The sequence below is a fragment of the Lynx canadensis genome, chromosome B1 (assembly GCF_007474595.2).
Source record: "Lynx canadensis isolate LIC74 chromosome B1, mLynCan4.pri.v2, whole genome shotgun sequence".
Taxonomy (NCBI): Eukaryota; Metazoa; Chordata; class Mammalia; order Carnivora; family Felidae; genus Lynx; species Lynx canadensis.
The window spans coordinates 82,480,551-82,495,815 of NC_044306.2; the positions used below are offsets into that span (position 1 = coordinate 82,480,551).

The 15,265-nt window shown below is 35.7% G+C and overlaps 1 protein-coding gene across 2 annotated transcripts in view; it reads right to left on the minus strand.

Annotated features, from left to right (window-relative positions):
- Nucleotides 1-15,265, minus strand: part of LOC115512202 (hedgehog interacting protein) — a 91,042-nt gene that overhangs the window by 73,502 nt on the left and 2,275 nt on the right. For both annotated transcript variants that reach the window (XM_030312998.1, XM_030312997.2), the window contains exons 2-4: nt 10,783-10,975; nt 4,671-4,827; nt 3,778-3,979 (exon numbers count right to left, since the gene is read on the minus strand). In XM_030312998.1, coding sequence (XP_030168858.1) covers nt 3,778-3,979; nt 4,671-4,827; nt 10,783-10,975 — 552 coding nt within the window. The remainder of the gene's footprint in view (nt 1-3,777; nt 3,980-4,670; nt 4,828-10,782; nt 10,976-15,265) is intronic.

Here is a 15,265-nt window from a genome sequence, read left to right on the forward strand (position 1 = left end):
AAGTCTTTAGCTTGTGTTTTGCAGTTTTGCATCTAACTTTGGTGAGACAGACAATTGTGTGTACTGAAATCTCCTGCAATATACGCAGCACAATTTGGGTTTTTAAAAATAAGACAACATATTTTTAGCTTCAGACAGGACCGTTTAGGGAAGAGTTGACTAAGTTCCCTAGATGGTTGGCTATGTGGATGGCACTTCTGTGAAGTAGTTTTAAGAATCAGAGCTGGTAAAGGTTTGAGGATATCAACCAAGTCCAACTCCTTGCCACAAAAAGGTCAGTCCATTACCAGGTGATAGAAACCCCTGTCGATTTTTACTTGACCATTAACAGAAAAGGAATTCCAGATTCCCCTCTAGCAACCCCTAGCTTCTAGAAACTCTTATAATCAGGAATTCCTCTTTATGTTTGATTTAATATACTCAGACTGGTCATCAATTACTGTCATGGAGGGATCTTCATTGTGGTTTGTCTTGTTTTCATTTCAAACATATGAAGGTTGGGGTTAGTATACATTATTAATTTCTGTGAACGGAGTATTGCAATCAATACCTTAGTTAAAACAGCTTTATGTCCTCTCTTAGAATTTTAAAATGGAAAGAACAGAGAAGTGATATACATAATAATTTTTGAGAATTCTATTTGTGTCATCTATACAAAATGATTGTTGACACAGAATACTGTCATGAACACACTAACTATTCATACATCAAGAAGCCTAAAGAAACTACTGTGAAATAGTTTGAAAATGTTTTTACTCCAGAAGTCTCTGAGGGGCAAATCACAAAAATCAGTGGTGTGACCAATTCATGAATGTGTTGGCATCTGCCCCATCATACCAACGACAGCCTCTCCTAATACTTCTAACTCATGACTCAAGATGGAAGTTTCATGGAGCCGAAGATAAAGGACAGATATAGCATCACCTACCTGAGGGAACAAGGCTGTGGTATCATTACTTACTACCCAGTACACACTCAAAAATCCATGTGATAGATTCCTATCTTACTGACATCACAAGTGCCAAACTTCAAGGGCATTCAAATATTGCACTTTAAAACATGTCATGTCATATATTCTACAAATGCAGAATAATGGATTTTGAAGTTTATATTTAAGCCCTAAAAGCCCTGGAACTATCATAAGAAAGAAGAAACAAGGGCTTCTGCAGAATTTCCAGAGGCCTGCAGAACATAGCACAGAACCATAGCACTGTCATAACCTGGCTTATACAATTTTATTGCATGATAAAATGTCTCAAAGTCAGAGAAGATAAACTTTCATTCATTACACCAACGAATGGGCACAAACTGAAACGGAGGCATTCCGAAGGAACCCTAATTAACTACCCATTCTTTAGGTAGTTAAAGTAGAAACAAGAATACCAGTTCTTTACTTCTTACAACAAAATTGAGCTCATTTCTAACATCTACATTTTACCATTCATTATCTTTTTAAATTTTTTTTTTCAACGTTTATTTATTTTTGGGACAGAGAGAGACAGAGCATGAACGGGGGAGGGGCAGAGAGAGAGGGAGACACAGAATCGGAAACAGGCTCCAGGCTCTGAGCCATCAGCCCAGAGCCTGACGCGGGGCTCGAACTCACGGACCGCGAGATCGTGACCTGGCTGAAGTCGGACGCTTAACCGACTGCGCCACCCAGGCGCCCCTCATTATCTTTTTAATACCAACATTGTTATTCAAATAATACATAAAAGCTGTATGTTATTTTTTTTTTAAATGTTTATTTATTTTTGAGAGAGAGAGGGAGACAGAGGATCTGAAGTGGGTTCTGCACTGGCAGCTCAGAGCCAATATGGGGCTTGAGCTGAGATCATGATCTGAGCCAAAGTTGGACGCTTAACTGACAGGTGCCCCTATATGTTATTCATTCAAATACTTGAAAACATATCCTACAGCCATTGGCAAGATGTGTAATGATCTATGTCCCCATCTCAGTAACGTTCTGTGACTGGATGTTAAGGAAGTCATTCATGAGCAGGTTAAATAATACATACAAGAATGATAAAGCACATTATTTACAATGATAAAAAGGAAACACTTCATAATTAGGAAATGGAATACCCGGAGGAGATAAAAACTAGGTTTTTGAGAAAAGTTCTCAAATTTGGTAATATACTCATGACATATTGTTATGTCAAAAAAAGAAGGTTAAAAAGTTGTATATATGGTTTGATTTCAAATTTATTTTAAAGCTGCTTAGGGAAAAAGCTGCAAGGAAACATATTTTTGTGTGTTTCCACATTTATTAATATGGACCTGTGTTACCTTTGTAGTCAGGATAAGTTCATCTAATTTTAATATAAAAGTTGGAGGTATATCAAAATGTAAGTAGTGATATTCTTTACCTGATGAGATGATAGGTGATGATTTTTAAAATGCAGTCCCAATTTTTTCTTTCATAGAGAGTATAACTTTCACAGTAAGAAAAATACACTGCTAGTGAGTAATGTATTTGCTGCCGTATCTTAATTCTTTGTTCTTTTAGGTACCACTGGCAGTGAATTATCAGAACACATTCCAAAAAGTATTTATTGAAGTCTTATGTGCAAAACACAAATGCTTCATTTTAAGAGACTTTTGATGATCTGCTGTGAAGTCTAATGAAAACTTTTACTGGAAGAAAGTTGAAACTACTGAGCTAAACAGGTTTTCCATATGATCTGTGTGTTGGTGCTGAAGTACTTTTCCTTAAAGGACCAAAAGTACCATAAGGTACTTCTCGTATGCAGGATGTCTTAGTGACACTGACAACACACTCTTGAAGCGGGGTGGTGTCAATGATGTGGCAATCCCTATATTCTAATGGAATCGTTCTAATGATTTTAAATGGTAGGTAATGAATTGGTGTGAGGAATATACCTATATTTTTCCCCGACTGTTTCTTCTGGTTTTGATGTTCTTACCTTTGAATAGAGCTCAACAAAGCAAGGAGGAGTTTATTTCTCTACGAGTAGAAGAGTATAAATCCTCCTTTGATTTCTTTCCCCAGGTAAGACATGACAAAGATAACCAGTTCTTCCCAAATCATACTGTTAGTTTGTTTCAACCTAACTTAGTCATGAGCTGTTGAATGTGCCTCAGTTTTAAAATGCCACAATTTGCTTTACAGCTTATACTGCCAACATTATAGCATGTCACACTCTTGTAAAACAAACTTGACAATAATTTTATTTATATGCCGCTAGATTATTTAACATGAGAATTCAATCGGAGAAGTGAGAAAGAAGGCAATATGTGCATATGTAATATAAAGATGGCTAATTATAGATTAAAACATTTGACTTACCTGCAAAAACATTATACAAGGAAGGCACAGTATAAGTAGCATTTTTTTTATGACACAGACTCACAAACAGATGCGGGAAAAGAATGGTTTGCTGTTGCCCAAATAACCAAAAGACCTCTTTGTTTCTACTAGCAAATGCTGATACACAATTCTACGCATTATGCCTGTCAAACAACATTTAAACACATACTATATAAAACCAAGACTTAGTTTAAATGTGTAAATTACATAGGGAAAGCATGTCAAGATATCAATCTCATTGCACTGCTTAATAGTCACCAAATAACATTAGACATTTAATGCCACTGTCCCAATTCAGTTGCCATAATTCTTGTTCCCTTATGTTGTCTCCTTATTTTCTCCTTAAATATTCTTTCTTTTATTGCAAATACCTCCGGTGAGAATGATAACACTAAAATAAAATTAACATAGCCAGAGCAAAGATAAATAAAATTTAAAAAGCCAACCTTTATTCCACTTTGAACAAGTTTGTGAATGTCCAAATAAGGCTCCTTGAAAATTTCTCCTTCGGGGGTAAGTATCTTCACGTAACCTTCTTTTTCCAGAATGAAGAGCCGGTGCGAGCCGTCCCCGCTGTGCAGGGCACCGACAGGCTGGCGCAGCCCATTCACCACCTCCTGGATACAGAAGCAGTTGTGTTTGTGCTTCCTAAACAAGTTAAAGAAAACCGGTAAGCTTTTCTTGAGGTGAAGGAGGCAAAGGATGCACTTAACATCCTTTTCAAAAGGTACTTCCTCTAGGAATCAATGGTTTTGAGAATCAGGAGGTTCCGTTAACCCCAAAAGTCACAACAGGACTCTTTTAAATTGCTTTCAGTGGAACACATAAAACAGCCTTCTACCAGAAAGTCCAAGAGAGAGTCAACATAAAAATGCTACATCTTTTAAAATTGCAGAAGCTCATTATCTTATCTTTGAGTGACTATAATTAAAATGAGCTTTACTCACAATAATTAAGCCTTACAGAAAGGCCCTCAGAGAGAAGGTTTTAAGATCTATTTATAAAACTCTGATTTGCTAATGATAATTGTGCTGAATATTTCCATAAGCTAACAATAAGCATAAAGTTCAAGTTTAAAACTGTAATCATTAAATTCACAGGAATCATAGAGAAGCCAAACTCATGATAATAAAAGATTAGTAGTCTAAGCATTAAACGCTTTTAAGGGAACATGATATTAGAGAAGCAAACTATCCAAAAGAAAGAAAAAAGCATCTGGAGGATATAGCTGCTGGAATCAAGCACAGAAACAGTTGATTCACTAATAAAACCGCAAGGTTTGTCAGTTGGTATTTTGTTTTTGTTTTTTTAAAATTAAAGAGCATTTATCTTTATGAACCTGCTGATCTCTTCCACTTTGTCATATTCTTCCATCTGGTCCAAGTAGTTAGATGCTGGTCCTCTGATTTGTTTTCTTGGAAAATCTGGAAAGCACAACCCACCATCTCTTCTTGCATAGTAAAAGCAAAACTCATCAGCAGTAGTTTGAAGGAAACCTTTAAAGAAATGCAAAAAGATTCATTAGAAATATTTAGTGTCACAGTAAAAATATCCTATATGAAAGATAAAATAGAGTAAGGGATTTTTTAGAAAGTATATGAATATTCTAGGAAAATAATAAAAAGAATGAAAACTAATTTTTTTTTTTGCTTGGGATTTCTATTTTTTTCAAAAAATATTTAAGAATTTCACTTAAAATGGAGTAATATTGCATTGGCTATTTTAAAAGACTCATCTGAAATACACATAATACAAATCCAGCATTAATCTTGTTATTGTTATTGACTGTTTGCAAGATTCTATGGTATGTATGTTGTACGTTTATCTGATCACTATTCAGCATTTTCCCCCAGAGCAAAAATAACTTAAGAAGAACAAATTAGAATGAAAGAAGAGATAGGCTATTAGGTGCTGATTTTGGTCATTTTACAAATTTTTTTTTGTACTGTCGCTCACATATGATTAAATAATAAATCTAATGAATATCACAAGGTCATTAGATGCTATAAGTGACTGACTGGCTCACAGTAATTGTGCTAAGAACAGAGTCTCCATTTTCAAATATGTAGGTGCCTTTTTCCTACACCTCACTTTATATAAAATAATGATTATTTTGTAAAACAAAACTATACTTAATATATCCCTTCAATCTTCTCAATCAGAAAGCTGGTATATCACCCCTCACTGAAAAAAAACAAACAAACAAGGATAACAAGCCAAAACAAAAATGCAAAATAGACTTACTTAAGGAAGTCTGAAAGAAAGCTGTTTTCTCTTTTCTTACATATTAAGAATTTTTTATCAAATAAAAACAGCTATACTTGACTAAAAAAAGAAGAGGACTTGATGACAAAAAAGAATTTTGACATTACTCTCACAATTTGAGTCATCAAGTATTGGCTTTTTTTGTGGTGAATCATAAGATTCACTTCCATACCCTGATGATTTCTGCTCTCGGAATATGATATGGCTACCAGAATCGACCTCATATGATGTCCTAACTTCTTGCTTCTGGTGTCATATCTTTATGCATAATGTTTTGATTTTTTACCTAACAAATTAGATTACTGTACACCTATCAGCTTTGTGATAAAGGCACCTTATAACTTAGCTGATATTTAGAAGTGGTTAATGGGTCCAGGTTTGCAAGGATTTCTAAAAACAAGAATTGGGGACCAATTCTTAACCAAGTGAGACTTACCAATGAAACATGAAAGACTAAAAGTTTATTTTCTATGCCCTTGACCTAGGTCCTCTCAAACCTAAAACTAATCTTATAATTCTGAGGATCTTGGTGTATGTTTTGACCTAACTTTTGAGTAAAATGTATCACCTCTAAATTTCTGAGACAGACTCTTCAAGGCCAATATCTGACTAGGCTACTAAGAAGCATCTTATCCTTGGAAACCAGGCAAGTGAGAGCAGATGTCCTTGGGAGTTGTGTGTGTATATGTGTGTGTGTATGCATGTGTGTGTGTGTATGGGGGTATGGGGGGTGAGACTGAAAGTAGGCATAGTAGCTGGGAGGGGTGCTCCACACGAGGCGCAAGGCAGCTGCAAGGAGGTTATCTTTCTTTGAAAAAATTCAGGGATTAGAAATTGGGGAGAGGAATGAAGGCTGCACAGCATTTACTCTTCTTCAGCAAGTAACTGTTTACAAAAGATAACTTTCTCCTCCATTCTTTTCTGGCTACGAATATACATGAAAACTGCCCAGTAGTGTTGAACGATCATATCTGAGGTGAAAAGAAGAGAAGGAGAATGGAGTTGTTAAATCAAACCTTTTGCAGTTTTGGGCTAGATCATTTTTTGGATACACACACACACACATACCTACACACACACACACACACACACACATACATACACACACACACAGATACATACACACACACACACACACACACAAACACACACACACACAGCTCCCATCAGGCAGCAAGATCTCCATGCCAATATTACGCACATAGGAATACTGTCATACTATGTATATACTTATAACTGAATGTGAAAATGAGAAAATTTGTTTCAACATGATGGTTGCCTGCAGGATCACCAAAAAAAAAAAAAAATTCAAAGTGTAACTGAGAAGAAATTTCAAATTTGCTTTAAAAAAAAACCCTGTATTCCAGCATCATAGTCTGCAAACCAATACCATCTTACGGAGAAATTAACAAACAATGCTGATGGCTGATTCCATTTTACAAGGAGTTATTAGCTGGGGACAAACATGCGGAAGTGAGAAATCATTTTCAAATAGAACATCTAAAGGTTAATTAAGTACAGATTCATAAACTCTATGGCTCCAGAGGTACTATGTTCTCTTACCAAATCAAAAGGAGAACAAAAACAAAACTGGGATTAACAATGAATTATTCCTAGCTTTTTATAGAATCTCAGTATACTGAACAAGTGTGAAGGAGGGAGTCAACTCAAAAGACTTTTACATAAAGATATGGGTATTTTCTCATAATTACACACATCTAACATTTTCATTAATACTTTACAATGATCTGATTTTGTGGACAGTGATGAATAAGATATATTTTGCTGTGAAGAGCTAAAAGGGACCTGGCTTCAGGACACTGGGCTTACATTTACTGCCAGGGAAGATAGAATTTACCAAATAGTACCCTTTTATTTGGAACAATACCCTGAAGAGCATTTTACTGAAGGTGGGTGTTTAGTTCAGCCTGTATCATCACAGTATCAAGTCTACTAATGATGGAAGTACACAGATTATTCCAGCAGCTGTATTTTTTTTAAACTCCTGATAATTTATCAAATGTCCTGGAGCGGGATGAATCCAGTCCTACTATACCACAAAGCACCCCATAACATGCTCATGTAAACAAATATTCTCTGTGGAGTATTCTAAGCTCTAGCTTTTCTCTCAGAATGTATGCCAGAGAAAAGTTACTTTTCCTCCTCATATATGCTGTTCAGCAAATAAAGAAAGAAATGAAACGAAACCCATTGTTAGTAAGGCCTGCAGTTGACAGCATTTTCTAATAGAGGTAGTGGATTTTGATGTATCCATCCATTCCGTCTGGCTTGCTCTCGTGGGGAAGACACATGTATAAGATATCTCCCTGGGGTCAGGAGTGGCTATGGACTAGAGAGACTCAGTGGAATCAAACCCTTGACCTTGGCCTCATTAGCAACAGGATTAAACCAATCGAACTAATTGTATACTGACATTTCACACTAAATCACCTACAGCTGAAGAGATGACAGTCTGAGAGTGATAAAAAGTGTATCATGATACTCGTGATAACAACTGTAAAGGAAGAAGCAAGGCCCATGTCTGTCCTTTTGTACACTTCCCACAGAGTGCACTATGCCATCACTGAGTGAACAGGAAAGCATCTACTCCGCTCATCACAGTGCAGCAGGAGAAAAGACGTGATGCTGAGCAAGAAGCTCCTGTGTGCGGGTTTTTTTTTTTTTTCCAAAAGCAATTTTGTTATTTTTAGAAGTTTTAAGAATTTACTTCCCTAAGTCAACTCACAACTGGTGAATATTATGATTAATAAAACACTAGGATATCCTCACTATATTAATTTTTAACTTTTCTCGTTTTCTTGAAAATAGGCACACCATGAATGTTTCTGAATTAAAGTTTCTAAAGAGTTTCTTTCAGATGTACCTGTATTCCCAAGTGACTGGTGGTGCTTTCTGAAAGTCATGAAGGTGAAGCAAAGGGGTAGATCATTTATGTATTTATTTCTTTACGTTCTGGGCAATGGAGGGAAATGAAGACATCTCAGAAATTATTTTTCCTCTCTCTCAACCCCTTTTAGCATTTGCCTTAGGGTTGCATTTTTAAGTTTCTGATTTGCAGAAAGATGAGGCTGTTCATTAGAATAGTCAAATATATCGACTTCTTATAAGAAAGAATCACAAAGTAGCTATTTTTTGCAACTTTGAACTCCAGAGAAAAGTTACACTATGTCATTAAGTAAACTTGAGAAGGTGAAAATATTAAAAATTTGCTTTGAGAGCAATTTCTGAAAGATAATTGTTCTAGAATTGTAAAGAGCCTTCTGTGTTGGGGCAAGGGCTGAGGGGAGGATTACCATCTTCTCTATCTATCATACTTCAGAAAATGGTCAACTGTGTGCCAAGGATCAGTCTGGCTAACAAATTGATTAACATAAATTAACACAAAGAATGTGTTATTACAACTCACTTTTGCGACAAGTATTCAGGATGATTATTAGCATTTGACAGAGGCAGGAGAAGCCCTCCCCCCTGCTTGTTGCTACAGCCTGTAGCCTGTCCCTGGGAAGCACCCTTGCTGCTCTCTCTACCACTGGAGTAGAGCTTTCATCTGGTTATCTTTCAAGGCAGCCTGGGTGGCCACCAAAAGCACTTGACATCTTGATGCACTTCAGCAGTTTTACATATATACAAACTTTGTAGAAAAATAAATTTGTCATTCGTCACCACATATGTTGATCTGGGGAGCGAGGTGCTTGCAGTTCTGGCTCCTGAGCTGTTTGCTACACTCTTTCTTCTGCTGGATATTGCTTTTTGTTGTTTGTTTTGGAAGCTAAAATAACTTCACATAGATGGAGACTTTCTGGGTGAGTCTTTAAATACAGCATAGTTGTATTTATCTCCAGTAGATAAAGGTAGAGGAAAATGGGAAGTGTCGGTGTTCTTTTCAACTTACATTGGTAGAGGCAAACCTTCAAGACTTGAAATTTGCAGCAAACCTTTATGGTACCTAATCTGTTATCGCTTCTCGGCAGGCCTTCTATGCAACCGTGACCTATTCTACTTTGCTTTTGGGGAACGTGATAAAGAGGAAGAAACAGCTGGTTTAGGAAAAGCCTTACAAACATGGTTGTGGTTTATAAAGACAATAATAATATTTTCACATGAATGGGTTTAGATACATGTTATGGTACACCAAAGGAAGCAAGCAATCCTAGTCAAAATGTTTTCTTAGGTTATTGCAAGAGCTCTATAAAAAAAAAATCCACACTTTTCTGGGTCAGAGAAAAATGTAAAATATGCATAGCAGTTAAAAAGTTCTCCAAGGGCATCCTACAGTTCTTAAAGCTTGTCTTTTCCTTCAATGCCATTTAGTTTTATAAACTGTTAGCTTCAGTAGATTTGTTTGTGTGTGACTTTGCTTAACTAAACAGAATCTGTGTCGTTAAATTCTTTTGTATCTCTATGTTGATTCTTCCAACTAAAGCAGTAACAACCAAAGTTTATAAACTTTTGATGGTAAAATTAATCCATGTCCAAGAATCTATATGTTTATTAGGGTCCAAAATATGGTAGTGAGCAGGTATATTCGTGACACTGTCAACCTAAGAACTTCTTAATCTATTCTATCACTTCCTCACTGCACAACTTTGGTTAAGGCATTTAACTTCTCCTCAGGCTCAGTTATCGTCATCTGTCAAATGGGGATGACTCCACTTTTCCTACCTGCAGCATTGAGTTTTTGAAGAGCAAATTAGTCATTACATGTAAAGGTGCTTTGTAAGGTGTTACTTTTCTTGGATTTCTAGTGATACTTTAATTAAGGGAATACTACCTTAAAAGTCCATGGACAATCTGCACTTGCATATCAGCTATGTAGAAGAGGAGGCTGTCTTGATATGGATGCTAATGGATGAAGAAGACACCAACAAGAAACTTGTACTGATAATCCAATGTGTGTAGATTACCAACTGTAGTGTTGATTTAACAAGAACTGTAAAACATCCCATCAAAACCAACATACTGTGTGCAGACTGAAATGATAGTAATCCTTTTAGCAGCAATGAAAGGTTACAAATTTGTAAAGGTTAATTGTGAGGCAAAAGTAGGTATTTTGGAAGGTGAAATAAATTTTACACTCTCAGAAGCAAACATTTAAGATCAGATATCTTGTGAGGATATGCTGCAGTAGTTTATTTAATTTATCAAAATTTTTTTTTTTTTTTTACCTGGAATATGGCCTCGGCAAGTATAAAAGAATTCTTTGCAATAGTCTTTGCAGAGCAGGGGAAGTACAAGGTCTCTTTCCAAGGCTTCTCTTTCAGGTGAGTTGAACAGGCTCTGAGAATGTGGAGAGCAAAGTGCACACTTGATTTCCTCCAGTAACTTCCCACATTCTGTGTTGTTGGTAACAGAAAATATCTGAAAGCCATAAATCAGAAACAAACTTCCTTTTATTCATGTGAAGCTAGGTCTAGTTATGTTTTTTGTAATCATATAAGTAGAATAGTATAACTTAGCCAGTGCAGTTGTCTGAAAAGAATTATCATATCAGAAACACGGGATGCTTTTAATAAGGCTAGAAGTACAGTCTCTTGGGCTGGGCTGGGGGAGCGGAGGGTAAGGATGCACAAAAGTCCTTCTTACTCTTGCAGATCAAAGCCTGTTTATCTTTTGGGTATGAAAAATTAAATGACACCTATATTGAGACCCTTTAACCCTTTACCATGTTACTCTGCATCAGAGTGCATAGCGATATTTGCATAGTGCATAGTGATATTTGACTCTAAAATTCTAAATACCTTTATCCAACTGTATGTAAAGTAGAATTTTTTAAGATATGATCATTTCTGTCTTAGGTAAAAATGTATTTCACTCTTGAAATTCGTGATAGGATATTCTCAAAGATACTACTTTAATTACATTTTTCTAGTTTCAGTTCATTTTCAATCTACAGGTTGCATCGGGAAAGTTTCCTAAAGTGGGGGGAATATTGCCTTTTCATGTTGTAGAAAAATAATATCTGAAGCTGAAACTGGTTTCAGACCAATTTTTATTATTCATTTTATCTTAGCCAGGAAAAACTTTCTAACCAGCTCCTCAGGTATGTTATATGTGTGAATAAACACAGGAGTTTAATAAAAGTGCTTTTGTATAGGATTGAGTGAGTTTTAATAAAAAAAATACTTTTATCTTTATTTATACAGTATTATGTCTTTTTTTTTCAATAAGACCAATTTGGGAGTTACTGATTCACTGAAGTTAGTAATTTGTAGATAAAATAGGTCTTGGTGTCCAGTACTAACTTTAAAAAACTGACTTCAGGAGCTCCTCTAATAAATATAGAAGACAATACCAGCACAATATTTGAGACGTAAAATGTAGTGCTGTCTAAATCATTCATTGATTTTTTATAATAAAAAACACAATAATGGGAATGAATTTTATACCTTTTCTCAGTTTATATAACTAAATTTATACTTAACTATTTAGAACTAGGAACTGAAAATAACATTTGAAACTCTAAATCATTGTTCAAAGCAAATACTTCATTCATGAGTTGAGGTTCTAATTTGAGTAAATGGCATGGCTTCTATTTTTTAGGATAAAGATATTCTAGGTGATAACAAAATTTGGACCTGAAAGAACAAAGCAGCTAAAAAAAAAAAAATCACTGAATACAAGCATGCTGAAATTTTAGCATGCAGTAATTAAAAGCTCTATAGAAGTTACCATATATATATATATACGTACCTATATATAGATATAGATATAGATATAGATATAGATATAGATACACACACACTCTGTGTTGTCACTACCTATAACATTCAGAAGAGTTATTATTAATCACAGTTATATTTACACGTTGATTTTTATCAATTTATTTAAATGACAATTGCTTAAATGGTTAAATTTTCTAAAAGGAAACATATGCCAGACACTTAGAATTTGCATTCCAAGAATGTTTTAAATGTCTTTTATTGTCCATACTCTGGCAGACCTCACCAGATCTATTCAATATTAATACTGTTCAACTTTGTTCTGTTTGTTTATCGTACAGCAGTCCCCTAAGAACAAAACAACTGCAGGATGCTGAAGCCACCTTTTTTGCTGGCTGGAAAACTGGAATGTAATTACCTTTAGTTTTATGGAGAATATGCATACTTCCATTTTTTATAGCTGAAACAAACTGATCCCCATGTACTCTCCCAGCTGCTATCCAGGAAGAGCCTGATTTTAGTGCCTAAAGAATTTTGTCTTTTACAATTTTTGGAATGTGTCCTGGCCACAAGATCTCTCATCAAAAGTTTCAGAAATAGGATTCAATAAATTATCTGAAATCGAGTATAATATTATTCTTTGTAAAGTTTCACGCTGTTCCGGCCCAGCAGGATGGTAACATTTTGCTCTGTGTGAGGTCTGCAGTGTAAATACCTATTTGAAGATAGATAGAGCCATCATTCTGGCTTTGGTTTCAATGAACCAATAGTCTTACTGAAGTCAATTAAACTGACTCAGCCCAAGCTGCAACACTGTTTTAGACAGATGAGTACTGGTGTGTGTAGGGTATTTTTTTCTTCCTTTTTGCCTATGTGCTTGTGTCTATATAGGTCCTTAACTTTATGCCTGACAATGTCATCCATCTGAAGAAGAAATTTAAGCTAATTTCCTGTTTCGATTTTTAAAAGCCATATATGAAACCATCAAATTATAGTGGTTTAAACTAAATATACTTTGAAAGTCATGTAAAACTTCGAGACATTATTACAGCATGCCTAGTAATGACCGTGGCTGTTGCTGACTAATTTATAACATCTGGAAGGTCATCCTTTAATCTTTGGCCACAAGAAAGTAAAATCCACGGAAGAAAGGTAAGATGAACACCGTAGTACACAGTGAAGTGTGGCCCAGAACTATAGCTTATCAACAAATAGTAAAATGGGTGACAGAGACCTTCTGTATTTCTCTTTATTTATCAAGTAACTAAACAAAGAGGATAAAAAGGCACCCACGTGGTTTTGATGAGCAGACAACAGGAGAAATACATGACAGCATATTAAGATGTCGCCTTAAGATCAGTGGGTACACAAAAAGTTATTTCTAAAAATCATATGCCTACAAGGCTGTTCAGCTGTTGGGTGGAACACATGCGTCTCGGCACTATAGTGCTGGATTATGTCATTAAAGAGTTCAGTTTCAATTTTAGGCTAATATGTAAATAGATCATTGTACTCAGGCAGCTGTTAAAGGGACCCCAGGATGAGTTATTTGTTTAGTTGGATGTGTTCAACAATAGCCTTTGTCCCTGAAAGAGCCAGAGCAAACAAATGATTGTAAAAGGGCACACTTGAAAACAATTACTTTTCACCCATTCCTTGACAGCTTTGGCTGTGAAACCACCCAAGGTAGAGAGAGCTTCTATGCCTCTGTGGCTACAAGTTTTAGAAATGGGGGTATTTCAGTTGGCTGCGGATTCAATTTGGCTAATGGGAATGAGGTCCTTTTAGCATGTTGTATTTAGGAACTGCAAAAATATTGCCAAGACAATAGAACTTCCTAAATTTTGGCAGTATTTGTTTATAACGGCAGTTAACAATCTTGTTACAATACACAAAATTATTAAAATGTACAAAAAATTAAAACATAAAAGCATAATACCATTATGAAAAATTGAACTCAATGCCAGTTCATTACATTAAAGAATTGAACTCAATGCCAGTTCACTACAGTAAAGAAAACGTGTTAGTTTGGAGTCTGGATTTAACTGCACAGCTGAGCATGCTCAAATATTCCTACCTATTTTGCTACTGTCTATGAAGTTTCTTCCTATAGGAGAAAGATGTGCCTGTAGTTTCTTGAAAAGTTGCAGAAATCTTTCTGGGGATTTTTTTTTTTCCATAAACAAAAACGGGCCCTTTCAAACAGCCATCATCTCTCCTGTACACACGTTATGAAATAAGACCCTAACATATATTATAAGCCAGGAAGGCTTAGGGGAAAACAAGGAAACACTGAAGTTTATTATAAAATAACATGTTTTAAAAACTATTAAAACTTGAGAGCTAACATAGGTCAAGAATGCACATGCATAGCTATATCACTTCTCTGTTTTGAACAATTTGAGTATTGTTGGTTTATAAAGCACTTGTAATGGAACTAGCAAAGTCTAGTGTACCGAATTTAATTCAGACACATTTTCCAAATGAGTAGGGGTTTGTTGGAGATTGGAAGCACGTAAAACGGAAAGGAATGTGGATAGCTAACGTGGCAGATTTCTTCCTAAAGAATGATTTCTTAAAAAAAAAAATTTTTTTTATATAACGCCTCTTAAGGGCTATAACTCCCCTCAGTTCTGCCCCCCGCCCCTCCAACTCCCCACTCTATTCAGTTAAAGTTTTCATTCCTCATGTTCCTGGTAGAGTTCAGCATTGCAGGGGTCTGGAGATCACTGGTGTAGTCATAGTGTACATTGCACACAGGGAGACTTAATGGCAGATATTTCTAAACCTTTCTCTGAAGCTCCTGGTAAAACCCTGCAGATGATGTGAATGTAGCTTTTCTGATTTAATTCAATTACCACACAGGAGCTTAATGACATTGTTTTGAATAAAATGCTGGAATATCTGTTCCCTGAATCGCAGACTACTGCTGCATATGGTAAGAATAAAGAGAGAGTTGCAGCTGAAAACCTGCAGCAAGACGGTTCTC